The sequence below is a fragment of the Ursus maritimus genome, unplaced genomic scaffold (genome assembly GCF_017311325.1).
Source record: "Ursus maritimus isolate PB19 unplaced genomic scaffold, ASM1731132v1 scaffold_20, whole genome shotgun sequence".
NCBI lineage: Eukaryota > Metazoa > Chordata > Mammalia > Carnivora > Ursidae > Ursus > Ursus maritimus.
This window is the reverse complement of record NW_024424453.1, coordinates 51,046,085-51,070,387: the sequence shown is the minus strand read 5'-3', so window position 1 is coordinate 51,070,387 and position 24,303 is coordinate 51,046,085. Positions and strand designations below refer to the sequence as shown.

Sequence of the window (24,303 nt, the reverse complement as noted above, 5' to 3'; positions counted from 1 at the left end):
CTCAGCTCAGGGTGCCGAGGTAGGGTGGAAATAGGGAAGGCTTCCTGGAGGAGGTATGTGGCATGTGAAGCCTCCCAGCTGGAAGGTACAGGTGAGGAACAGAAAGGAATAGCCTAAGGCGTGGCTTCTAGGGAGGTCAGAAGGAAGAATCCGTTTGTGACCGGGCAGGCCCTCCAGCTTGGTCGTTGGGTGGCTGCTGGGGCCCAGGGGTGGAGAAGGCTGAGGTGATGAGGGGTGTATGGCAGTGCCTGAGGGTGATAGGGGGGGCCTCCAGGAGCCAGGGCAGATCAGCGCACAGGTGGGGCCTGAGGCCAAGGGAAGAGGTGAGATGGCCTAGAGCCCAGGAGGGGCAGAGGGCTGGGCCTTGGGCCCCCATCGGATGGAGGATGGGCCAGCGGGGGAGGGCGGCCTCACCAGGGAGAAGAAACCACAGAGCTTGATCAGGGCAGGGGGAGTGGGGGTGGACAGAGAGCAGATGGTGTCTTTGGGACCCTTTACTGGCGCAGACCCCACCAGCCTTGGTTTTAGCTGCTGGCACCAGCCCCCTTCCACTCGCTGTGGTGCTGCCTGTGTGCTCCTCAGAAGCTTCAGAACCGGGGGTCAGCAGGGCCCCGTGTCCCTGAGACCCCGGCCCGGAGCCCGGCAGGAGGGGACGAGGACCCCACATTCCAGGCTCTGGCCCCCTAGGTGGTGCCCCTGAGGGCCACGGTGGTCGTTCCCGAGCTGCAGCTCTCCACCAGCTGGGTGGACTTCGGGACCTGCTTTGTGGATGAGGAGCGGGTCCGGGAGGTCAACCTCATGAACCTGAGCGGCTGTCGGAGCTATTGGGCTGTGCTGATGGGTACGTTGTACCTGCCCACCACTTCCCCCACCGCGGGCGGGCACCACCTGGGCTTCCTGCATAGATGGCCGGTCCCCAAATCCCAAGTGATCCCGGGGTTGCCATGCCCCGTGGCACTGAGCCAGACCAGAGGCGCACACCTGAGCTGCGGGGGCCTCTCTGGGTGGCGCCTGGAGCTGCCCATGCTTTGTGTGCTCCCTTCCCTCGGTGCAGGCCAGCAGGAGCCAGATAAGGACCCTGCGGCCTTCAAGGTATCTCCAAACAGTGGGCTGCTGGAGGCACGACTGGTCAATGCTCCCCCAAATACCATCACCCTCCAAGTTTTCTTCACTGCCAGGTACCAGCCTCTCCCAGCCTTGCCCATAGGCTGGGGCCTCCTTCCCAACCTCAGTAAGTGACCTCCACCCTCACAGGAGCAGTGAGCTGTATGAGTCTACACTGGTGGTGGAAGGCATGCTCGGTGAGAAGGCCTGCACCCTACGGCTCCGGGGCCAAGGCTCTTATGATGAGAAATATGTGTCACCCCACCAGCTCTGAGGCTCTCTCCCCTCAGCCCCCCAGCTTTGGAAATAAAACGTGACCTAGAGCTAAGGAACAGGTTTGCTGGGCAGGGGCGCATGCTGGAGGACCTCTGAGAAGCTCTGGGGAGGGAAGGGACCCCCTTGGTGGGCAGTGGTCTTAGCCCAGGCCCTGCCTCATCTGCCCTCAGCATGCAGCTGGGCCAGAGGCAAGACCCGTGACAGCCAGCACTGGCCCTTGGCAAAAACCACAGCCACCAAGATGAGAATACGTATTTACTGTCTGCTGCACTCCTCACCCCCAGGACCCATGTGGTGGCCTGGGTGACCCGACAGAAGGCAGCCCTGAACCTCAGCCACGCCTGTACAGTGGCACCAGTCCCATGTCTGTCCCAGTGCCACTGCCACCAGCAGAGCAGAATGAGGTGGGGCCTTGCTCAGTTTCCAGGGTATTCAAAGACAGCAGCGGCTCCCATCCCGGTCCCGATGCACATGGACACCACCCCGTACGCCCTGTGGAAGCAAGACGGTGTTGGCTGGGTGAAAGCACCAGGGGCAGAGGCCTCGCCACCAAACTCTGCCCAGAGTTCTGGACATGCAGTTCCCAGACTGCCCACTTAAGCCCACACACAGGGTGGCAGGTACTTGCTGGAGGCCAGGGTGCCCCTCCCCCCGGCCCCCAGGGAAAACAGGGGTCACGGCCCTGCGTTGTCCATTCAGAGTGTGCGCATATACGCTTCCCCCTCAACTACCCCAGCTTACCTCTTCCCACGGCGCTTCAGTTCATTGAGGAGCGTGATGACCTGTCGAGCTCCAGTGCAGCCCAATGGGTGCCCCAAGGCCACTGCACCCCCCAGAGGGTTCACCTTCTCGGGGGGGAGTCCGAGCTTCTCCACACAGTAGACAGCCTGGAAGGAGGCAGAGCATCAGCCACAGTACCGTCCCCAACGCCTGCACATGCCCCCTGGCTCCAGCTCGGCTATCCAGGGCCCAGGCACCAGGGAGAGAAGAAAGCTCACCTGGCTTGCAAAGGCCTCGTTGATCTCAAAGATGTCCACGTCATTCACCGTCAGCCCTGGGGGCAAGGGGAAAAGACCTGAGCTGACCCAGTGTCCCCCTGGTAGGACTCTGTCTCCCCAGGGCCCCATCCCATTCATGGCCTAAAGGCTGCTTGGTATTCTAATCCACAGGGGCAGATGGGTGCCAGGTGGGTCAGGAAGGGCTTGGGGTAGGGATGCTAGCCTGGCCCACCTTCACTCTGCAGCACTGGCATGACCTCCCCCCATACCGGCAACAGCACGAGAGACAGGAGTGGGATACAGATAGAGACTATGAAGGAACCACCTTACCTGCTTTTTGCAAAGCTACAGGGATGGCATAGGCAGGTCCAATGCCCATGATGTCAGGTGGGACCCCAACCACCGCATAGGACCTCAGGACCCCAAGGATGGGAAGGCCCAACTCTTCTGCCTTGGACCTCCGGGCCAGCAGGAGGGCAGCTGCCCCATCACTCACCTGACTAGAGTTTCCTAGAGGCAAATCGTAGGGGTTAGGATGCCTCAGGGCAGGGCGGAGAAGCTGCACCTGCACACCTTGCCTGGGGGCTCCAGGCTCCCGGAGAACACCCCGTATGGACACTGCCCCTCCTGGCCCTCCCCAGCCCAGTCTCACCAGCTGTGGTGGAGCCGCCCTTCTTGAAGGCAGGCTTCAGTTTGGCCAGGCCCTCCATGGTGGTGTTGGGGCGGATACCCTCATCCTGGGCCACAGTGATGCTCCTCTCGGTGCCCTTGTCATCATGGACCGTGGTGGTCACAGGTACAATCTCAGCTTGGAAACAGCCCTTGCTCTGGGCTCTGGCTGCCCTGCCAGCACCATGGACAGCCAGGCTCAGGCTCCCTTGAGGTCCCTTCCTCCCAGGGGTCCCTCCCACTGCCTCCACCCCCCCTGCCTACTGGGGAAGACACACAAGCTCAGGCTGCTAAACGTGAGACACACTCTCCTCGGGGGAGTGGGAGGCCTGAGGCCTTATGGGGCCTTCTTCACCACCAGCCTCCTATCTTCAGATCCTGGCCAATCCCAACCCTGAAGGGCAAGGGGAAGTTTAAATGTGTTGCCTCCCACTTTGAGCCCTTAATCCAAGAGGGACTGAGCCTGCTCAGTTCTCTGGGCCAAACTGAAGACGGAGCCCCAGGAATATTTGTGCTGGGTTCTACCAACTTGTTTGTTCCATCCCAATGGCAAAATTTCATGTGTTCCCCAGTTTCCACACATTTAAAATGACATACACTACACTACTTAATGAATCTTAGTAAACAGTACAAAAGCACAAAGTGTTTTTAGGGTGATCCTTGGAATCATATGCAAGATGTCAGTGCCCAGGGGTTTCCCCTGGGGAAGATCCCAGTTTTCACGAAGTTTTCAAATGTTTCCTTGACCCCAAGTACCTAAGAACCACTTCCTCAGAGAAGCCCACTCCCTTCTTTTGCTGTCCTCTCTAGGCATCTAGGGCTTGTCAACCTCAGCCTGCCCCTTCCCAGAGGCCTGAGCCCCTGGAGGTCTTCTGAGGCTACCCCAGACCCAGGAGTGGTCCAGAAGCTGGAATGCCAGGGTCCCCAGCAGTGCAGGCCCCATCGACCAGGTGAGCTAGAGAAGCCTGTGGCTGCCATATCGAATCACCAAACCACAGACAATCAAAGAACAGTCCTGGCCCTCATTACACTCCTGATGAATAGATTGGGAAACCGAAGCCCAGCTAGGGAGAGACGCAGGGTGAATAGACAGTAACAGGACACGGAAGAACTACCAACGTGCTTCTAGCACACCTTGGCCCCTGCCCACCTCTCCCTCCTGGCAGGCACTAGGCTTGGAAACTGCTCACTGCCCACCTGTAGCCCAAGGGCAGCTCCACCTGAGGCCACTTAATCAGCCTCAAAACCTCTCTCCAGCCTCTTAAACACCGCATTCCAAACAGCACTCACTTTTGCTGGGAAGCCAGGGCAAAGGTATCCTGCTTCTCCCGCGAAATGCCAAACCGCTCAGCTACATTCTCTGAAGTTATCCTAAAACAAAACCAGCACACCGTGGGGACGTGCCCAGCAGCCTGCGGGCCTGGGCCAGGCCACAGAACTCTGCTTGCAACTCTGGATCCCTGCAGCTGTAGGCAGGGGAGGACGGGAGGGCCGGTCCACGCCATGGAGACAGGAGATGACTCAGGGTGGAGTGTGGGGGCACAGAGAGGGAGGCAGCAGTGCTGGCTGGACCCCGAGAAGCTTGTACACCAGAAAGACCAGCCCAGCAGAGGGGCAGATGAGGGAATGGGTGGGGACACTAACTGGTTCCTCTTAGCCAGCTTTTCCTATGCCTTGAGGAAAGCTGCTCTCAGGTGGGGAGAGGAAGGCCCCCATGGCCCTCTGGGAAGGCCACCCATAGGCTTTCTGCTCACTGTGACCAGAGCCGGCCCTCACCCTGGGAACCCAGAGCCACAGCTAGGTCTTCCAACCTGGGCTTCTGGCCTTACAGGCTTCCTGGGAGATGGGGTCACTGGATGTGGAGGCAGCCAGGGCACTGCCCCTCTCTGAGCCTCAAATCTCACATTCAGGGGACCCATGACTCCCTGCTTATGAATCTGGGGGATGGCCCAGAGGCTCAGCGATGTTGGCTGCAGAGCTAAGGTGCTGAGCAAACGCAAGGCACTGTGATGTGGCATCTGATGGGACCCAAGCCCCCTCACCAGTGTGTTCCAACTCAAAGCCCTTCCACTTCAAGTTTCTAGGCCTCCAACAAATCTTTGGCATGCAGCTGCCATGGTTCCTTATGCGACTGGCCCCTCAGGGTGGGAGTAATAGGCTGGGCCACGACTGGAAACCTAGAGGCACAGAGGACCTGGAGGCCTCAGGAAAGGGAAGTCAGAGGCAGCAAGTCCCATCTCCATGTGCCAGCCAAGTAGAACAAAGGCAGGCCACAGATGATCCAAGTTTCTGCGCACCTGCTCCAGGCCAGAAAGGGAGCTGAGGGGCACACTCACCCCATAGGAATCAGGCAATCTCTGGCCTTCTCCTTCTCCACCAGGCGTGAGGTAATATTCCCAGGGTTCCCTCTGTCAGCCAGGGACATGGACTCCACCCTGAGGAGGCAGCAGAGGAGGTCGTCACCCTCAGGACTGCCCCGGGGTAGCTCTGCATCCCACGAGTCCTGGGAAACAGCCAGGCGGCCCTGGGAAACCCAGCAGGTTGCCTGGAAACCCTAGGCAGGGCACTGGCTAGCAAGGCAGAGCTGGGGGTGCAGGGCTGCTGAGTCACCTCCACCCCCACACCAGGACAGAGCGCTGCACAGTCCACACTCCCAGGCAGGGCTATGCTTGCCTAACACAAATGCTCCTGCAGCCGGCCGGTGAGAGCCTCCTGGTGCCGACCTCATCCAGGAAGCCCGGGCCGTGCCCTCAGGCAGCATAGGTGCAGAGGGTAGAAGAGCCAAATATTTTAGAAGCCATAGACCAAAGGGTGTCTGACCCGCATTGACTAGGAGGTGCTAGGAGCTCAGAGGAAGGGAAGATCTCAGCTTAGAGCTGTCAAAAAGGCCTTCAAAGGGACAGGGGGCACCTCGGTGGCGGAGTCGGTTAAGCATCCGACTCTTGGTTTCGGCTCAGGTCTGATCTCAGGGCTCTGAGATCGAGCCCCAAGTCCGGCACCATACTCAGTAAGGAGTCTGTTTGGGTTTCTCTCTCCCTCTCCCTCTGTTCCCCCTCCCCCCTGCCTCGGGTGAGTGCGAGTGTGCTTTCTCTCTCTATCAAATAAATAAAGCTTAAAAAAAAAGGCCCTCAAGGAGACGCAGGAACATAGGGCCTCAAGGGATAACCTGTAACTCTAAATGCTTTTCACATGCTCTCTGCTATTTGAAAAGCTTTTCAGATATTAGCTTTCAACAGCATTAGTCACATGACCTATGTCCCAGAGTGGTAGCTGCTGTTATTACTCCGTTTATCAACCAACAGGACTGAGGTAGTTATCCCCGTTTTATAGACGAGGACACTGAGGCTCAGAGAGCTGAGTAATTTGTCCATAGTCACTCAGCAGGGATCCAGATTTAGGTGTCTGGCCCCAGAGCCCATTCCCAACCAGGAAGCCCTGGGCTCTTCATGATCAAAGCCTGTGGGGGATGGTCTTGGCCCAGACCCTCAATACTCTAGAAACATAGTCTTTAACCTGCCTGGGGACTCAGATGCCCTCTAAAGAACTCATGGAGACTGTAGCCTTCTCCTTAAGTTATTCACACCTCTGCCTCCCCCAGTAAGTAGAGGGACATGAGAGAAATCAAAGGGCAGACTGCCAGCGGCCCTTGCCTGGCCGAAGGCTCTGCAGTGTGGTCTCTCTGGCTTTATTTACAAGTGCAGACAACCAGTGCCAGGCAGCACAGTTCCGAGGTGGCCCAACAACACTCTAATCAAGAAATGCTACAAAGAGGAAATGAAAGGCAGAGAGAACATGTCAAAATCCTGGGGCTGCTCACCTCCCAGAGCCTGCCAGAGCCCTGGCTTTGCCTGCCTCCCGATCCTAGATGCCCACCCCAGACTGGGCTCCAGGGCCCTTCCCCTCCCTGGAGGCACTGCCTGGTACACCTTCTGTGGCTCCAGGTGCTATAGCTGAAGACAGAGCTACAGCTGACAGTGACCGAACCACTACAGAGCTGACCAAGCCCCTCAGAGTCCAGCAGGCAGCTGCCAAGTTTCCACCCTGGTACCAAGGAGGGGGTCAAGGGGACCTACAGCCTCATAAAATGAACAGGCTAGTTATAGAGTAGGCAACGGTCCCTGGATTTAGGGAACCAAAACTGCAGTGTCTCAATAGCATCATAAATCAACAAGGGCCACAGAAGGAAACCCAAAAGCTATATTTTCTCAAAATACTTGCATTTTCCTGCCTGACAAATTTCCAAGAAAGCAAGCTTTTAAAAGCCAATTCCCTTTCCCCACTAGTGCTGAGACGTGTGAGCAATTCCTGAGCACCCAGAGCTGGGGGCTGCTTCTAAGCTGAATTTGTCGGAACCTACTCCCAGCCATCTGCCTAAAAGGGCTAAGGGAGAATTCTATAACCATGGCCTCTGAGAACTCAGGACATGAAAATTAGTTTTATTATTAGAAGCTGGTTAGTAAGCTCTGGCAGAAAGAAATTCTTACCCACAAGCCATGCCAATGTCATAAGACCCATTTCTGATGCCACCTGCAACAAAAGCATTTCATAAACATTCTTTATCAGAGTCCATCTGTTCTGGAAACAGAGGAGCTTCTTCCCCACCTGGTCTCTAAAAGGACTCGGCCCCAGCCTCAGAGATGGTAAGACCCAGGTGTCCAAAAAGGCTGGGTGCAGTGGCAAGGGGCTCTTCCAGACAGTCCTCTCAGAAATCCTTATTGCCTGCCCAATAGACAGTGACCTTGCTGACCCAAACCAATGGAACCAGGACCCAGGCCAAGCTGTAGCAGTGGGCACCCACCCCGTCACAACTTACCAGCTATGCTGGCCACCGCCTGGAGCCCAGATGAACACTGTCTATTGACAGTGGACAAAGGCACAGTCTCTGGGATGTCACTGAAACAGAAAGTGAGACCACAGTCAGTCCCCTCTCCTCTGCCAGGCTCTCATGGAAAGCAGGCCTATGCTCCTGGTCAATAGGACTGCCCCATCAAGGGGTGCAAAACCCAGGGGAACAAACAGCCCTGTCCCCTCTCCAGGCCAGATCCATATTAGGCAGACCCCATCTCTGCAGTCACTTGCTCCCCAGGGCCCCACAAATACATGCTCTTTCCTTCTGTGATTCTTCTCAACCAAGGCTGAGAATAGCCCAAAGGCAAGGAAAACTGGTTGGGCCACAGGGATCCTTTTTTCTCTTCCTTTGAAGATTAAAAAAAAAAGAAAACTATACATCCGTTTCCTCAAAAAAAAGAAAAAAAAAACAGGGAACAGGATCTGTTGCTGGGGCAGAGAACCAGGGCAAAATAAATAAATAAAAATTTAAAAATTTAATAAATAAATAACTCACTCAAGCATCAGCCTTACCAGTAACTATACAGCTAGCCCTATATGTTCCCACTCTCCCTGGAAGGTCTGTTCTCAGCTGGACAAAGAACCCTTTATAGGTACCAAGTATTCTAACGTCCCTTGTTTGGGCATGTTCCCCTAGGTTTCCACACTGGTCCCAGGCCTAGAAGCTGGGGGGGCTGTCCCTCCTGATGTAACCTGCCCTGACCAAGGGTATAAAACCCTGAGAAAAATCCCAGGCCCTCCTCAGACCCATGGACTCAGAACTTCAGGGGGTGAACGTGCTCTGGTGATTCTGGTGTGCAGCCCGGGTCAGCAACACGTGAGCTAGTGCCCAGGCCAGGCCCTGCTGAGAGTCTCTCAGGGGGGCCTCCTAGGCCCATGCAGCCTGTGTAACCCATCCCAGGTCTCCTAACTCCTTACTAGCTAGTTACTACCTAGTTATCACCTCTTCATCCAATCTACCAGCTGTTCACTAAATACCTGGTCAATACAAAGCACCACCTGAGGGATGCTGACACGCCCTAGAGGATGGCCAACCAACACACAGAAAATGGATCAGCTAGCAGAGACTGAAATAACCGTGCAGAGAGAGGAGGTAGGGAGAGCACTACAAGGGGACAGAATGACCAACACAGGGAAGGCAATGGGCAGACAGGTGGGCTGAAAGAGGAAAAGTCAAGGCAAACAAACAGCTGGGAGATAAGGCTGGATGGTAAGTCTGGAGCCAGATCGAGAGAGTTCTTGAACTCCATGCTAAGCAGTCTGAACCTCTCCTAGTCCTCAGAGGTTTTGTCAATTTTCCTGTTCCATCACTGGCTAATGTCCTATTATTTCTTCTCCAGGTAGTAGGGAGTGCAAAGTTAAGTGGTTCTTAAATCTACACATGACAATAATTTAAGCCCTCCTCCCTTGTCTTGGAATAGCAAGTGGTGAAGGGCAAGTTTCCCAGGGCCCCTCCTGGGCTGCCCCTCACCCCAGGGTTCTGCCACATCCCCAAGTCTACCCCTTGAAGGTCTCAGCTTGCTCAACCAGCTTTAAAAAGTTCAAAGTCACTCTTTAGTGTGCCTTCCTGGTTAGTTACCTGGCAAAAGAGGACAGAGTCCACACTTACAAAAGGCAAAGCAACAATTTGACTTTGGCTAAATCATTAGGACACAGAGGCTTTTGCTCTAGTCCCAAAGGTGCTGTTTGTCCTGGCTCAGTGCCCATAATGCAACCTTCCTTCAACGTAGGGGAGGGGCACCTGGCTGGGTCAATCGGTAGAGCACGCAACTCAGGGTCCTGAGTTCAAGCCCCACACTGGGCACAGAGGTTACTTAAAAAAACAAAACAAAACAAAACAAAAAACTCCCAAAACCACCAAAGACAATGCCAAAGTAGGGGAAAGGTAGTGTCCACAAAAGCAGGGTGCCAAGGACCCTGGCTGCATCTGGGTCTGCTGTCCAACCTGATCCTCTTCCACTCATAGGCTGAGTTCCCTGGGGCCTGAGCCTACTCAAGAGCCAAAATGGCCAAACCCCAGCTAGAACTAGAAAAGTTTACCTCAGAAACTGAGCAATTCGGGCCATGATTGCTCCGGCCCCCGGCTGAAGCACATTTCCTGTGGACAACAAACCTTTATTCAGTGCCAGATAGTGTTCTAGACACTAAGGTAAAGTTGTGAATACTAGAAAGGGGATATTCCAGATCTTCCTTCAACAACACAAGCCCTCAGCAGGCTCCCTTGGGGCTCTGGAATTTCAAGGAGCCGGTCATACAGCAGCTTGCCCTGGTCATACAATTAAACCCAGTCCCCAAGAGTCATAAGCTCCCTTGCCCTGCACCCTGCTTTCCCAAATCAATGCACAGTGGGCAGGCTGGCTGCCTGCTTTTCAAGGAAACATGGAAAGAAGATTGCAATGCAAAGCTTGCAGTCAATGAACTTGTCTTGTCAGTTAGGAAAATGAATTTCTGAAAATGCACACCTCTCTGTGTGTCCTCAGCCAAACCCTGCTGGCATTTCAGTGGTGGAACAGTGATTCCCCACCTAAGGATGGGACCTACTTGATAGGAGTCTGGCCAAGTTCTGATGTTTTCAGGCTAGAGGAGTAGGGTTGGAGGTAAAGGGTTGGACTGAATGTCAAGAGGCTCTGGATTCAGGTTCAGTCTCTGGGGCAAATTTTCCAGGACCTAATGTCTTTATCTGTGAGGGGCTGAACTACATGGTTTTTGATGGTCCTTCTGTTCTGTGGTGGCACAGGCAGGATGGGTTGGGGAACCCTGACGCCTGTCTCCTACGGTGTCCGCAAACTCCTGTGCCAACAGCTTGGGTGTTACAATGCCATGGAGATGGCTGCTTTCCATCATACTTAACAGACAGAACGTGCTTGGGTAGGGGTGGAGGGGCAGAAAGTGCCTGGAGGCGGGAGGGAAGGATAGGATCTAGCCCTAAAGAAACGATTCAATTCACTGCATGGAGTCCCTCGACATTCCCCTCAGTGAAAGCACCTGGAAGGTGCCTGGAGGGTGTTTGAGGAGGGCTCTGGCCCGATGGATGGCGCGGAGGACCAAGTCCAGGGCCTGGGCAGTGTGCTCACCCACGCAGATATCCCCCAGCTGGGCTGGGCTCAGCTTGACGTCCCGGAGAACCGCGGTCATGACAGCAGAGAGAAGCTCATCAGGGGTCGTGTCCTGCAGCGGGAGGCGCGGCCACGGTGATCCCCCGCCAGCAGTGCACGGGGTTCCCGGGACCCCCGCTCCCCCACCCCACAGAGAGACACAGAGCGGTCACAGCTCGGGCGCGGAGCCACCTCCGACGCCGAGGGACCAGACCCCAGCCCGCTCAGGCCCGCCGTCTCCCACCCGCGCCCGGACCCAGGGCCCTCACCTTGAAGCCGCCGCGGCCCCCTCGGCCAATGGCCGTGCGCCGCCCGTGCACCACCACCACGTCCTCGGGCGACACCCGCGGGGCACCACTCAAGCACGGCGCTGCCTGCGGCGCCGGCTCCCCCTTAGAATGAGGGTGGCCCGTCAGGTGGCCCAGCACCACCTGCAGCCTCCGCATCGCGCGACTCGGCCCAGTAGACCTCACCGTCCGCAAGGAACAGCGTAGAGCTAACAGATGGCAGCCCGCGCAGGCGCAGACCCTGATTCCTTAACCTTGCCCACAGCCCCGCCCCGAAGTCTCGCCCACCTCCCACCTCAGCCAACCAGAAGGGGTGTCTACCTCAAGTCCCACCCCCGGCTTCTAATCAAACCAGCAGAGCTCTTGTTTTGGTAGAGAGTCTTACCCCCTCAAAATCCCGAAGCCCCGCCTGGGATAGCCTAAGCCGGCCAACCAGGAGGTGGACACTTCCGAAGCCCCGCCCAGAAATGCCGGCAGGAAACCTTTCCCCTAGCAGTCTGCCTACTGAAGAGTCCTTTCGGTGTCTTGTGGGTTTGTTTGTTTGTTTTTAAAGATTTTATTTATTGGGGCGCCTGGGTGGCTCAGTCCGTTGAGCGTCTGCCTTTGGCTCAGGTCATGATCCCGGGTTCCTGGGATTCCGCCCGCATGGGGCTTCCTGCTCAGTGGGGAGTCTGCTTCTCCCTCTGCCCCTCCCCTCCGTTTGTGCTCTCTCGCGCGCTCTCTCTCAAATAAATATATAATCTTTAAACATTTTTTACTTATTTATTTGAGAGAGAGAGCCCGAGCGCAAGAGCTGGGGGAGGGGCAGAGGGGAAGGGAGAGTATCTTAAGCTGACTCCATAATGAGCATGAAACCCACATGGGGCTTAGAACTGTAGGCCCTGAGATCCTGACCTGAGGTGAAACCAAGGATCAGAAGCTCAACCACTGAGCCACCCAGGCGCTGCATGACCCTTTCAGTATCTTGAAATAAAATCCGCCGTAGCCGGGGCTGTTTCCCCTATAACCCTGCGCACTGCAGGTTACCAAACCCAGGAGGAGGAGACAGCCAGCACCAACCCCAACCCGCCCGCCCACGGCTTCCTGCTTGGGCAGGAGGCGTGGACTCTTAATTCCTCTTCCCCCTTGTTTTCTCTGCTGTTCCCGGATCTCAGCACCCAAGCTGGGGATCTTAAATAATTTCCAGAGGCCCCAGACCCTTACCCCGACGTGCTTGTGCTCTCCTGGGAAGTCTTTCGAGAACACGGAGGGAATTGGGGACCGGTACGGCAGGAGAACAGATCGTATAAAGTTGTTGAGATGTGACAAACTTCCTATCTAAGGAGAGTACCATGCACCTACCAATTTTACAGTGGTTTGGGTTTATTTAATTAGTGTCCACCTCCCACACTAGGCTGGGGTCTTCACCGAGGCAGGGAGGGGATTGTATCCGGGGTGCCTGCAACATGCTTGACACTTAGTAGGTGATCACTAAATACCTACTAACTGAAAGACCAGAGCTCCTTATGGCAGGACTGTGTTTCCCATCCCCCCAACCCCCCACCACTCTAAAAAGCAAGGACAGCTGCCCCCTTGACTCCCAATAGTAATGTGTTCCCTCGACCCCAGAGAGTAGTACTGGGTTTCTCCTAGACACCAAAGGCCAGGGTGCCCTGTTACCCCCAGCCCCAGAGGGGTTCCCACCTTTCAAAGGCAGGGCCATGGCATGCCTCAGACTTCAGAAGGGAGTATACCCTTTCCCACCTCACCTCTGGATCGTGCCTTCCCAAGAGATCCAGGGACGGGCGTGAGGGGGGGGGGATGTCTCCTCCTTTGCCCCCTCCCCGCCATCCTCGAGGGCAATACCATATCAACCCCTCAGATCCCCCACAGAAAGGATGTGATTCTACAAGACCCCAAAGAGCAAGGCCCCTATTTCCTACAACCCCCAAAGTAGGGTCGTGTGACGCCCCTCCGCCCCCGCACTAGACCCCGGAGGACTGGTCGGTGGGCCTCCACAGACCTCAAACGGCAGGTCTCCGGTTCCCTTCTCCCCTGTTGCCCCAAACCCCGATAGCGGAGGTGGGGCATCCCCACCTTCACACAGCTGCTGGGGCTCCAGATTGAAGGGCAGGGCGGCGCTTCTCGGAAACAGAAACCGGCGGGGCGGGGCCGGGGGTGGCGGTAAAGGAAGGAGGAAGCGCGGACAGGCGACGCGACCCGACAGCGCTGAGGCTCCGCGGTATCCCGCCATGGCTGCAGAAGTCTCCGGCGCGGAGTCCGCGTCCGCGGTCTGCTCTACGTCCTCCCTGCCCCTGGCTGCTCTCAACGTGCGAGTGCGGCGCCGCCTGTCGCTGTTCCTGAACGTGCGGACGCAGGTGGCGGCCGATTGGACCGCGCTGGCCGAGGAGATGGGCTTCGAGTACTTGGAGATCCGGCATCTGGAGACGCACGCTGACCCCACGGGCAAGCTGCTGGACGACTGGCAGGGACGCCCTGGGGCCTCGGTGGGCCGCCTGCTTGAGCTGCTCACCAAGCTGGGCCGCGAGGACGTGTTGGTGGAACTGGGGCCCAGCATCGGTGAGGACACGCGCTTCCGGGCCTCATACCTAGGGCGATGAGGGAGCTGACCTTCACCAGCCTCAGCATCTAACCTCCCCTGGAGAGGTCCTCCTTTTCTGCCTGGGGTGGGGTGGGGGCGCTGGAGGCAACCCGCACAGGTGGTACCACCGTGTGAGGCCAGGTCCCTCCTTCAGTGGGGTGATAGGAACTGGAGAAAGGGGGTGAAGGCTGGGGAGAGGCAGAGAACATAGGGAAACATCTTAGGCAAAGGCTTTCAGGTAGGGCCAGGAGTCAGAATCGGGGTCCTTTGTGGGGGAGTCAGGACTGCTTCAGGTAGAGCAACAGGGCAGGTGAGGGACTGAAAGCTGACACTCATGGAAACCTCAGGTCCCTGAGAAATGCACCCCTTCCTGCCACTCGCTGGCACATAATATGCATGCATAGGTGTAGGAACAGCGGCCCACAGGTGATGCATCTTGCTTGGTTGGGGCCTCTGCCCTCACTGCACATAACCTCTGGGTCTCTTGAGCCGTTCTTGCATGCCCAGTCCCCTGCTCCTATCAGCCATGGGTCCTAGAAGCAGCAGACCTTGGGTTCTACTCTGTGGAGTTCTAGGAAGGAGGGCCAGGACAAAGGGACAGAAAGACACAAGCCTGGCCTTGATGACTTTCCAGATGACCAGAATAGCGATGACATCCCTTTGGGATGGTCAGAGCCAGATGGGAACTCAACTTTTCAGAGCTATTGAACTGTGGATGGCACCAGTTTGCCAGAAAAGGCCTGGAGCACATCATAGTTAAGGGAGTGGGAAAAGGGCTGGATCCTAACTGTGGGTAGGCATGGGACAAACCGGAGGAGACTGCCACACCCTGTCTCTTCTCCACAGAGGAGGATTGCCAAAAGTATATTCTGAAACAGCAGCAGGAGGAGTCTGAGAAGCCCTTACAGGTGCCTGCTGTAGACAGCAGTGACCCACGGACACCAGAGCGGGGCGGCATCACCATGCTTGATGACCCCTTGGGTAAGGATCCAATATTGCTCCCCAGGTGTGACAGGTGGGCCATCGGATATTGTGTTAGAAAGCATAGATTTTGAAAGCAGGTGGGCTGTGGCCTCTTGGGCAAGTCACTCAATCTCCCTGATTGATCTCCCCATTTCCTCACCTAAGAAATGGGAAGAATAGTAATCCTACCTCTGAGGTGGTATGAGACTCATGAAACGATGTGTCTGTTTCATGGTCAACCCAGGGCTTGGCCCCCGGAGGGGGAGGGGTGAGGGGAGAGACACTCATCTTCCCTCTCCTAGGTAAGGGCATTTTCTCTTAGTGTCGTCTCAGGATTGGTGTAGGGTTCAGAATGAGGGTCACCTAGACTGGGGTTCCTGGCTGGGCTCCTCGCCTGTAGAGCTTTGACATCATCCTTGTGCTCTGCACCCAGGGCAAATGCCCGAGCGTTTTGATGCCTTCATCTGCTACTGCCCCAGCGATATCCAATTTGTTCAGGAGATGATCCGGCAGCTGGAACAGACAAACTATCGGCTGAAGTTGTGTGTATCCGATCGTGATGTCCTGCCTGGCACCTGTGTCTGGTCCATTGCCAGTGAGCTCATTGAAAAGAGGTTGGCTAAGTGGCCAGGGGGCAGGTGGGTGGGTACACAAAGCCCTGCCTGAGAGATCCAGATGCTGGGATTCTCCTGTCTAGCTTGGGCACAGTAGACTCCTCATGAGTCTGTCCCCTGGGGGTGTGCTGAACTAGGTTGCCACAGTGCCTGCAGCCTGTTCACTCTCCCTTAGGTGCCGCCGGATGGTGGTGGTTGTCTCTGATGATTACCTGCAAAGCAAGGAATGTGACTTCCAGACTAAGTTTGCACTCAGCCTCTCTCCGGGTAAGCACTGCCTTTGCCACGGAGGAGTGGGTGGGCGGGGCCTTAGGATGCCTTCGGTCCCTCACCAAGGGCGTGGATGCAGCACCAAGGAACTCCTGTAGGTTTCTGCACACCTGAGCATGTGTGTACACAACTGCCTCCTGTGTGGGTGAATGTGTGCCAGGGGTGCTTATTGGGGGGGAGGGCTGTTAACCCCTGGGCTGGGGACTGATCCCTCCACTACTGTGGGGTGAGGGCCTGGTGCCAGCTCGGAACTCTTTGGCTTGCAGGTGCCCATCAGAAGCGATTGATCCCCATCAAGTACAAGGCAATGAAGAAAGAGTTCCCCAGCATCCTGCGGTTCATCACCGTCTGTGACTACACAAACCCCTGCACCAAGTCCTGGTTCTGGACTCGCCTCGCCAAGGCCCTGTCCCTGCCCTGAGGACTGCCGTGGGACCCTGGTCATGTGTGCATCTATCTGTCTGCCCGTACATGTACTTCTGCCTCTGCTTCCTCCTGCAGTTGTAGGGGTAATCTGTGCTCCACTTGCCTCTCAATTCCTGGAGATGCCAATCCCGCAGACACACCTGTAGCCACTGTACATAGCTGTGGGCATGGCATTTCATGTCCCGCACGGAATCAGTGGCTATAAGTGGCATGTCCGCATGCTGGGTTATCAGCCAAGACAGTGAAATCCAGAGCCACTGGCACTAAAACGACCAGTGGAACCAGCCCTGACCTGTCCACACATCTTAGGCCTCAGTTTCTCCACCTGAGAACTAAGTAGAGTGGGGAGAACTGGCAGTAGCTGGGTTTGAATCACTATCGAGGGGGCCTAACCTTGGACAAAGGTGGGACACACTTGTATTCCTTCTCTTTTTTTCCCTCTTCATTGAAACTTAACTCTGGAAAGAACCCTATATGCCAGCATATTTGTGCCTTCAGTGAAGCACAGAGCAAGAAAGAGCTGCTTGAACTCGCAGAGCAAGTAAGCTGTAGACACAGCTGTTCTTCTCTCCCAGGGGACTTGTATGCTCGTTATCTTCAAGCTCTCCCAAGGGGAGAAAATGTCATGGTCTCAGATCTCTGTCCCAGGGCAGACCCTAGGACCCTAAATCTAATAGAAAATGTGTCTTTGCTGCTCCACACCCAGCCAGGGCTAGGGCAAAGTACCTTTCCTCAGGGTCTGGGAGGACCTGGAGGCCCCTCTCTGCATGATCCTGATGAAGCACTTAGCTAACCATGCACTTATCCTCACTTTGGTCTTGGGGATTATTTTTAAACAATTCGAAAAAAGTATCTTTCATACCTGTTTTGTATGCACAGAGAATTTCAAAGACAGCGGAGATATGCCTATGTGTATCCTTTCTTTTCTGTATCCTGGGTTTATAATAAAGAGTTCTATACTTTTGGAATAGCAGGTAACATTTGTGTCTGGGAGTTTGGAAGCAGTAACCTGGGATAAAGCTCTCCTGGGTAAAAGAAATTGGCCCATTGGGTAGGCTCTAGTGGGTTTGGCAGGGGCTTCCAGAAGGCTGGGCCTCCTCCTCACAGGTCCCAAGCCTCACCAGGGCTGCAGGCAGAACCAGGAATAGGGGCCTCAGTTCCAGACTCTGGGGAGACAGCTCCGCTCCACCACGCTTGGTCTTCCCTGGATTGTGCCACATTTCTGGGTTCTTGCTTGGCCCTTCTGGGCTCTAAGGAAAGTCTGGAGAACTTCCATTCCAGCCGACAGATCTCTGGAGAAGTCAGTTATCAATAATGGTCATCCTTAAGCATATCTCGGTTAATCCTGAAGACTTTGACCTATTTTTACTCTTATTTTTTTTTAAGATTTATTTATTTTTTTATTTTTTAGAGCGAGAGCGTGAGTGAGCATACATGCAGGTGGCAGGGGAGGCAGAGGGAGAGGGTGAGAGAGAATCTCAAGAAGACTCCAGGTCTAGCATGGAGCCCAACATGGGGGTGGATCTCACAACGCTGAGATCATGACCGGAGCCAAATTCAAGAGTCAGACACAACCAACTGAGCCACCAGGTACCCCTAAAGATTTTATTTTTAAGTAATCTCTACACCCAATGTGGGGCTTGAATTTACAGCCCTGACTGAGATCAAGAGTTGCATTCTCTACTGACTGAGCCAGCCAGTTGCCCTGGTTTTGATCTATTTTTAAATAGAATGTCACTTTTTTACTGTTCACTCAAGAAAATTTTGAAAATGTATTATTTTTAAAAATCAGTGATAATTCTAATCCAAGAGATAACTCTAGTGATCTTTTAGAGTCCCCAGATATTATCAGTGACCATAGCTTTTCACTCAGTGGTCTCTGTCACCATGTCCTGGCTCCTGAGCCTCCTCAGCCTAGCCCCTGTGCCCTCAGGGACTCCTAGAAATGCCCCAGGTATTCAGGGCAGCCCTGAGACAGGACTTACCTCTCCAATGACCCCTGGGAAGCAGAGCCCCAGTGTAGTCCTGGAAGAGTCCCCCAGGATCTGCCCTGTGCCACTTATGGCTGGCGTATAGTCTTTGGGTCGCTCCTGGTCATGGGGTTGGCAGGGGGTGGGGGAGTCCCCCGGTAACACCAGTAGAGTAATGGGAAACACTTCCATTCTTTCAGGCCAGGCTGGTGACCTGAATGTGCTCACTTCACTCCCATCTGATTCTCATACGTCTCCTACATTCCTTCCACCAATGTCCACTTCCCCACAGGCAGGTTCCCAGATACCAAGAAAGCTTCCTCTTCTCATTTTGGGCGTAGTCTAGGAACCTTTGATTGAGAAACACTGATTTTTCAATAGGGGAAATTTCACTGCTGAAATTATCAAGGGCAAAAGCAGAAAATTTTGGAGGGCAGCACCAAAGTTAAGATAGAAAACTGTAAGTCTACATGACTGTGAACCTGAATTCTGCCACAAGTCAATGACAGGGAAAACAACAAGGAGAGGGATTTCCTCCAGATTAGACAATAAAATATATATAATATAGGGTGACTGTGTTGGATCCTGGTTCAAATAGATCAATTGTAAAAAGACGTCCTTGGGTCATATAACTGGTAGAGGTTAATATCCAGAACTCCTACAACTCAACAAAAAAGAAATACAACACAATTTAAAAATGGGCAAGGGACTTAACAGACATTTGTCCAAAGGAAACATACAAATAACTAATAAATAGAGGAAAAGATGTTCAACATCACTAATCATTAGGAAAAGGCAAATCAAAACCACAAGAAGGGGCACCTGGGTGGCTCAGTAGGTTCAATGGCTGCCTCTCAATTTTGGCTCGGGTCATATCTCAGGGTCGTGAGATTGAGCCCCATGTTGGGTTCTGCATGGGCATGGAGCCTGCTTAAGATTCTCTCCCTCTGCCCCTCCCCCCATCACTCTCTCTTTCTCTCTCAAACACACACACACACACACACACACACACACACACGATACCACATCACACCCATCAGGACCCTTACCATCAATAAAACAATGCCAGAAAATAACAAGTGTTGGCAAGGATGTGGAAAACTTGGAGCCCTGTGCACTGCTGGTAGGAATTAACATGGTGCAGTTGCTGTGGAAAATGGTATGGCAATTTCTCAAAAAATTAAATACAGAAATACCATATGATCCAGCAATTCCACTTCTGAATATATAACCAAAAGAACTGAAAGCAAGGTCTTGAAGAGATAGTTGTACACCCATATTCATAGCAGCGTTATTCCCAACAAACAAACCATGTAAGCAACCCAAATACCCCTTGACAGATGCATGGATAAGCAGAATGTATGCACATACAATGGAATACTATTCATCCTTAAAAAGGAATGGAATTCTAACACATGTTGCAATATGAATAAACCTTGAAGACATTACACTAAGTAAAATAAGCCAGTTGCAAAAAGACAAATACTATATAATTCCATTTATATGAGTTATCTAAAAGAGTCAAATTTATAGAGAGAAAATAGAATGGTGGTTTCCAGTGTGAGGGGAGGAGAGAATGGAGAGTCATTGTTTAATGGGTACAAGGTTTCAGTTTTGCACGAGGAAAAATGTTCTGTAGATTGGCTGTATGACAATGTGAATGTACTTAACACTACTGAACTGTATACTTGAAAAATAGTTAAGATGGAATATTTTATGTCACGTATATTTTACCCCTCAAAAAAAAGACATTCTTGGGACAATTGGGGAAATTTGGGTATTAGATGATGCCAAAGAATGATCACTATCTTTTTTAAGATGTGGTAATAGCATTGCAGTTACACAAGAAAATTTCCAGATTTGTTAAAAGAGTCCAAATCTGAAGTATATTGGTATGAAATAAAAGGTATCTGGGATTTGTTTTTATTTTATTTTTATTTTTTAAAAAATTTATTTATTTATTTGAGTGAGAGAGAGAGAGAGAGAGAGAGCACTAGCAGAGGGGAGGGGCAGAGGGAGAAGGAGAAGCAGGCTCCCCGCTGAGCAGGGAGCCTGAGGCGGGGCTCAATCCCAGGACCCTGAGATCAGGACCTGAGCGGAAGGCAGACGCTTAACTGACTGAGCCGCCCAGGTGCCCCTGGGATTTGTTTTTAAATACTTAAGTAAATTGAGAAAAAAATAATAAAGGATATATGAAGCAAATGTAACCATACAATAGTTATTAAATTAGTTCATTTTTTTCTCTCTATTCTTGTGTCTAAAATTTTTGATAATTAAAAAATGCGTTAAGTTTAAGAGTACAGGCATTGTTGCTACTCCACTTGGACAGATGTCTCTCTTGCTGCATCTCCCTAAGCTAGGTATTTTAAAATCATTAATTATGAATGACTGAAACAAATAGTAATCTTTTCTTATCTGGTTGGGGAAGTGAAGGGGTAATTTGATAATATATTTTCAGACATCTGAAAATCTCATCTCTGACAATTGGTTTTATAAAAATTACTCATTAATTTTGAGGCTTAAAAGTAGTATACCAAAAATATTTTAACTCAAAATATTTTTCTTTATCTTCAAAGGGACTTTCATGAATGGCTTGCCATTCAGAAGGACCAGACCCACTGATCCTGGACACAGGGAGAAGGGCCATGGCTCCCTTTTGGCCATGCTGAAAGCCTTGCTTTGTAGCAAAGGGGGACCATGGCTCTTCAGCCAAGCCAGGAAGACATAGATACAGTTCATTCCCTCAACAATGCAGGAACAGCCTCTTTGGGGCCTCTGGTTGAGAGAATTCTGAGGGGCTGAGAAGTGGCAAGTGGTGGAAAACTGGAGTATGCCTGTTCAAACCAGGCTGGAATGATTTCAAATTCTAGAAGGTGAACTCAGAATCACAGAGCAGAACACATTGGGCCATTGTGCTGGTAGGCGGTTGGTGAGGAGGGAGTTCACCATCAATTCAGGGGAACTCTGCTCTGCTGGCTGCTGTATGCCAGATCATGCAGAGTAAATGGTCTAAAAGGCCCTGGGGACTTCTGGTCCTGGGAAAATATGGAGTAAACACATGTCTCCCTATTCCCTCTGTTAAGTATAGGTAAAAAACAAAAACAAAAACAAAAAAACCCCGGACTTCACATATAATAAGACAAACATAAGGACACTCTGAAAAGTGGAGAAAAGACAGACTGGCTAGGGACCTGGGGACTGACAGAATGACATGGTGGTGATTCCCAGGGTTTCTTTTTGCCTTATATAGCTCAGACTGAGTACTGGAGAAGCCCAGTACTAATTGTACCCAGAAACTAATTGGTACAGACCCAAAAAAGGGGGGGGACTTGCTCTCTCTACCCAAAGGACTAGCAAGGGGCAGCCTAGAAAGAAAACTTTTAGGGGCACCTGGGTGGCTTACTCAGTTAAATGTCTGCCTTCAGCTCAGGTCCTGATCTTGCGGTCCTGGGATCAAGCCCCACATAGGGCTCCCTGATCAGTGGGGAGCCTACTTCTCCCTCTCCCTCTCCCTCTGCCTCTCCCTCTGCTTGTGCTCTCTCTCTTTCAAAAAAATCTTAAAAAACAAATAACAACAAAACAAACAAACAAACCTTTTAGATAATAACCACTCTACTCCAGCCATAAAAACTGTAGAAAAAACTGCAATACCACCTATACCCTGCCAGCCAGGCCAAATGGGGACCCGAGACTTCTACTCCTACTTGCCCAGGTGGTGTCAGAAGAGGCCTAGTGGAGAGTCAGGATTTTCACCCCTGCCAGCAGCAATGTGGTCCTCCACCATGTCCGTGGAGGCCACAAGGGGAGCAGTACCGACGCCTCCTGCCCCCTCCAGCCAGGGTGGTATCAGCAGAGCTCAGTGGGCAGACTGAATTCCCACCCAGGCCCAGCAGTAACTAGGTACCCCCCATCCGCACTTCCCAGGATATCAACAGAGGCTGAGTAGGGAACCTGAACTTGGACAGCACCGAGAAGGCCTTCTGAAACAGAAGATTTTTTTTTAAATATTTTATTTATTTATTCGACAAAGATAGAGACAGCCAGCGAGAGAGGGAACACAAGCAGGGGGAGTGGGAGAGGAGGAAGCAGGCTCATAGCGGAGGAGACTGATGTGGGGCTCAATCCCATAACGCCGGGATCACGCCCTGAGCCGAAGGCAGACGCTTAACGACTGAGCCACCCAGGCACCCCTGAAACAGAAGATTTAAATAAGATCCAGAGTCTTGTAGTACTCAAAAGTTCCAGCTCTGAAAATCACTCTTCATACCAAGAACCAGGCAAATCTTGAGCAGGAAGAGACAATTCCACAGATGCTAACACCAAGGTGATACAGATGTTGAAATTACCTGACAAAATTTTTTTAAATCTTTATTTTTATTTTTTAATTTTTTACTTTTATTCCACTTACTTAACATACAATGTTACATTAGTTTCATGTGTGCGATATAGTGATTCAACATTTCCGTAATCACCCTGTGCTCATCACCAAAAGTGCACTCCTTAATACCCATCACCTGTTTTTTTTTTCAGGCCTACTGAATCAGAATCTGCATTTTATTTTTTTTAAATAATTTTTTATTACATTATGTTAGTCACCATACAGTATATCCTTAGTGTTTGATGAAGTGTTCCATGGTTCATTATTTGCGTATAACACCCAGTGCACTATGCAATATGTGCCCTCCACAGGAATCCATCAAAATCATAGAGGAGAACATAGGCTGCAACCTCTTTGACATTGGCCACAGCAACTTTTTTCATGACACATCTTCTTTCCTTCCAAAAGCAGAGGTAGGAGCACATGCACATTTCTTAAAATCCCTATGGCCTCATGGTACAGGACAGATCAGAAGAAGGCAAGGCTGGAGAAATCAAGGCTGTGAAGAGTTAATTTAAGAGTCCTGCTAAGGGACATTCAGGACACCTATTATTCCAGAACATGTGCAGTAACTTAGTGGAGCCTAAGTAATTTTAGACAAAAGATGGCACAGAGCAGTCTGCCAAATCCCCACCACCTTCTACTCCCCTAGCGCCCAAGTCTTGAATCTTCTTCTTATGTAAGAAAGATACCTATCAGCTGCAGGGTGGATGGAATCAAAGAGAGAAACTGCCTGTCCACTAGGGCTTCTTTATACCCTTGAGGCTTGTCACCTGCTGGAAAGCAAGTCCCTGAAATCTGACCCATCAGATTAAAACCCCCCTCAGAGTGCAATCAACGGAGTCAAAGGCAAACACTGATTTGAAGTCCATCCTCTAAAGAAAGCAGAATATTACTCAGCCATCAGAAAGAACGATTACACAACATTTGCGGCAACATGGACAGGACTGGAGGAGATTATGCTAAGTGAAATAAGTCAAGCAGAGAAAGACAATTATCATATGGTTTCACTCATTTATGGAACATAAGAAATAGCAGGAAGATCCATAGGAGAAGGAAGGGAAGAATGAAGTGGGGGTAAACAGAAGGGGGAATGAACCATGAGAGACTATGGACTCTGGGAAACAAACTGAGGGCTTCAGAGGGGAGGGGGGTGGGGGATTGGGATAGGCCGCTGATGGGTATTAAGGAGGGCACATATTGCATGGTGTACCTGACAAGATTTTTTAAAGCAGCCAGCGTAAAAATGTTTCAGTGAGCAACTACAAATGCACTTCATTTTCTATTTGCTTTTTATTACCAAGCAAAAAAAATGATTATAAATCAACAACGCAAGGGTCCCTGGGTGGCTCAGTAGTTAAGTGTCCGACTCTTGATTCAGGCTCAGGATCGTGGTCTCAGGGCCATGAGATCAAGCCCCTCTGTCAGGCTCCAAGCTGAGCGTGGAGCCTACTTAAGAATCTCTCTCTCAGGGCGGTTGGGTGGCTCAGTCTGCCTTCAGCTCGGGTCATGATCAGGGTCCTAGGATGGAGCCCCGTGTTGGGCTTCCTGCTCAGTAGGGAGTCTGCTTTTCCCTCTCCTCCCTGCTTGTGCTCTCTGTCATTATCTCTGTCTCTCTCTCTCTTGAATAAATAAAATCTTTAAAAAACAAAGATTCTCTTTCCCTCTCCCCCGCAACTTGCATGCATTTACACGCATGTACGCTCTGTCTCTAGAAACAACAACACAAGAACAACCTTAAAGTTGGAACAGCAATGAGTCAAACTGCTGCTGGAGTTCCTGAACGTACCCGGGGTCCATGCTCTCTCACTGCGAGGCAGGATC

At 52.2% G+C, this 24,303-nt stretch overlaps 3 protein-coding genes across 11 annotated transcripts in view; 2 read left to right on the top strand and 1 right to left on the bottom strand.

Annotated features, from left to right (window-relative positions):
- The window catches only part of DLEC1 (DLEC1 cilia and flagella associated protein), a 71,725-nt gene extending 70,298 nt beyond the window's left edge, over nucleotides 1–1,427 (top strand). For 4 of the 5 annotated variants that reach the window (XM_008710228.2, XM_040636954.1, XM_040636955.1 and 1 more), the window contains 3 exons: nucleotides 688–841; nucleotides 1,055–1,178; nucleotides 1,255–1,427. In XM_008710228.2, coding sequence (XP_008708450.2) covers nucleotides 688–841; nucleotides 1,055–1,178; nucleotides 1,255–1,378 — 402 coding nt within the window. In that variant the 3' untranslated portion in view covers nucleotides 1,379–1,427. The remainder of the gene's footprint in view (nucleotides 1–687; nucleotides 842–1,054; nucleotides 1,179–1,254) is intronic. The other variant, XM_040636957.1, reaches the window with a different exon arrangement.
- A 195-nt stretch (nucleotides 1,428–1,622) lies between these two features.
- ACAA1 (acetyl-CoA acyltransferase 1) lies at nucleotides 1,623–11,511 on the bottom strand. Its single transcript, XM_040636958.1, has 12 exons — nucleotides 11,260–11,511; nucleotides 10,970–11,063; nucleotides 9,936–9,993; nucleotides 7,861–7,940; nucleotides 7,532–7,574; nucleotides 5,384–5,482; nucleotides 4,338–4,418; nucleotides 3,031–3,221; nucleotides 2,709–2,888; nucleotides 2,379–2,434; nucleotides 2,122–2,267; nucleotides 1,623–1,872 (listed from the first exon to the last, which is right to left on the bottom strand). The coding sequence occupies exons 1-12, from the start codon at nucleotides 11,434–11,436 to the stop codon at nucleotides 1,797–1,799; spliced, it is 1,281 nt and encodes a 426-aa protein (XP_040492892.1). The 5' UTR covers nucleotides 11,437–11,511; the 3' UTR covers nucleotides 1,623–1,796.
- Nucleotides 11,512–13,424: 1,913 nt separating this feature from the next.
- Nucleotides 13,425–17,099, top strand: MYD88 (MYD88 innate immune signal transduction adaptor). 5 transcript variants are annotated; one of them, XM_040636961.1, is made up of 5 exons: nucleotides 13,439–13,836; nucleotides 14,705–14,839; nucleotides 15,255–15,416; nucleotides 15,611–15,702; nucleotides 15,972–15,992. In XM_040636961.1, exons 1-5 carry the CDS (start codon nucleotides 13,509–13,511, stop codon nucleotides 15,990–15,992), a joined length of 738 nt encoding a protein of 245 aa, XP_040492895.1. In that variant the 5' UTR covers nucleotides 13,439–13,508. The 5 variants fall into 5 exon arrangements, with proteins under 5 accessions (XP_040492897.1, XP_040492895.1, XP_040492896.1 ...); XM_040636962.1 differs by having other exon boundaries at nucleotides 13,440–13,836; nucleotides 15,255–15,444; nucleotides 15,660–15,702; XM_008710210.2 differs by having other exon boundaries at nucleotides 13,445–13,836; nucleotides 15,255–15,435; nucleotides 15,972–17,099.
- Nucleotides 17,100–24,303: the final 7,204 nt, after the last annotated feature.

Bases quoted from the DNA above. Each gene is read 5' to 3' on its own strand.
- ACAA1 (XM_040636958.1), bottom strand. From the start codon at position 11,436: ATGCGGAGGCTGCAGGTGGTGCTGGGCCACCTGACGGGCCACCCTCAT. The intron at 4,419-5,383 runs GTGAGTGTGCCC...GTTTTGTTTTAG, and splicing joins GATTGCCTGATTCCTATGGG to GATAACTTCAGAGAATGTAG. The intron at 2,435-2,708 runs GTAAGGTGGTTC...CCTTGCCCCCAG, and splicing joins TGTAGCTTTGCAAAAAGCAG to GGCTGACGGTGAATGACGTG.
- MYD88 (XM_008710210.2), top strand. From the start codon at position 13,509: ATGGCTGCAGAAGTCTCCGGCGCGGAGTCCGCGTCCGCGGTCTGCTCT. The intron at 14,840-15,254 runs GTAAGGATCCAA...CTCTGCACCCAG, and splicing joins CATGCTTGATGACCCCTTGG to GGCAAATGCCCGAGCGTTTT. The intron at 15,436-15,610 runs GTTGGCTAAGTG...ACTCTCCCTTAG, and splicing joins AGTGAGCTCATTGAAAAGAG to GTGCCGCCGGATGGTGGTGG.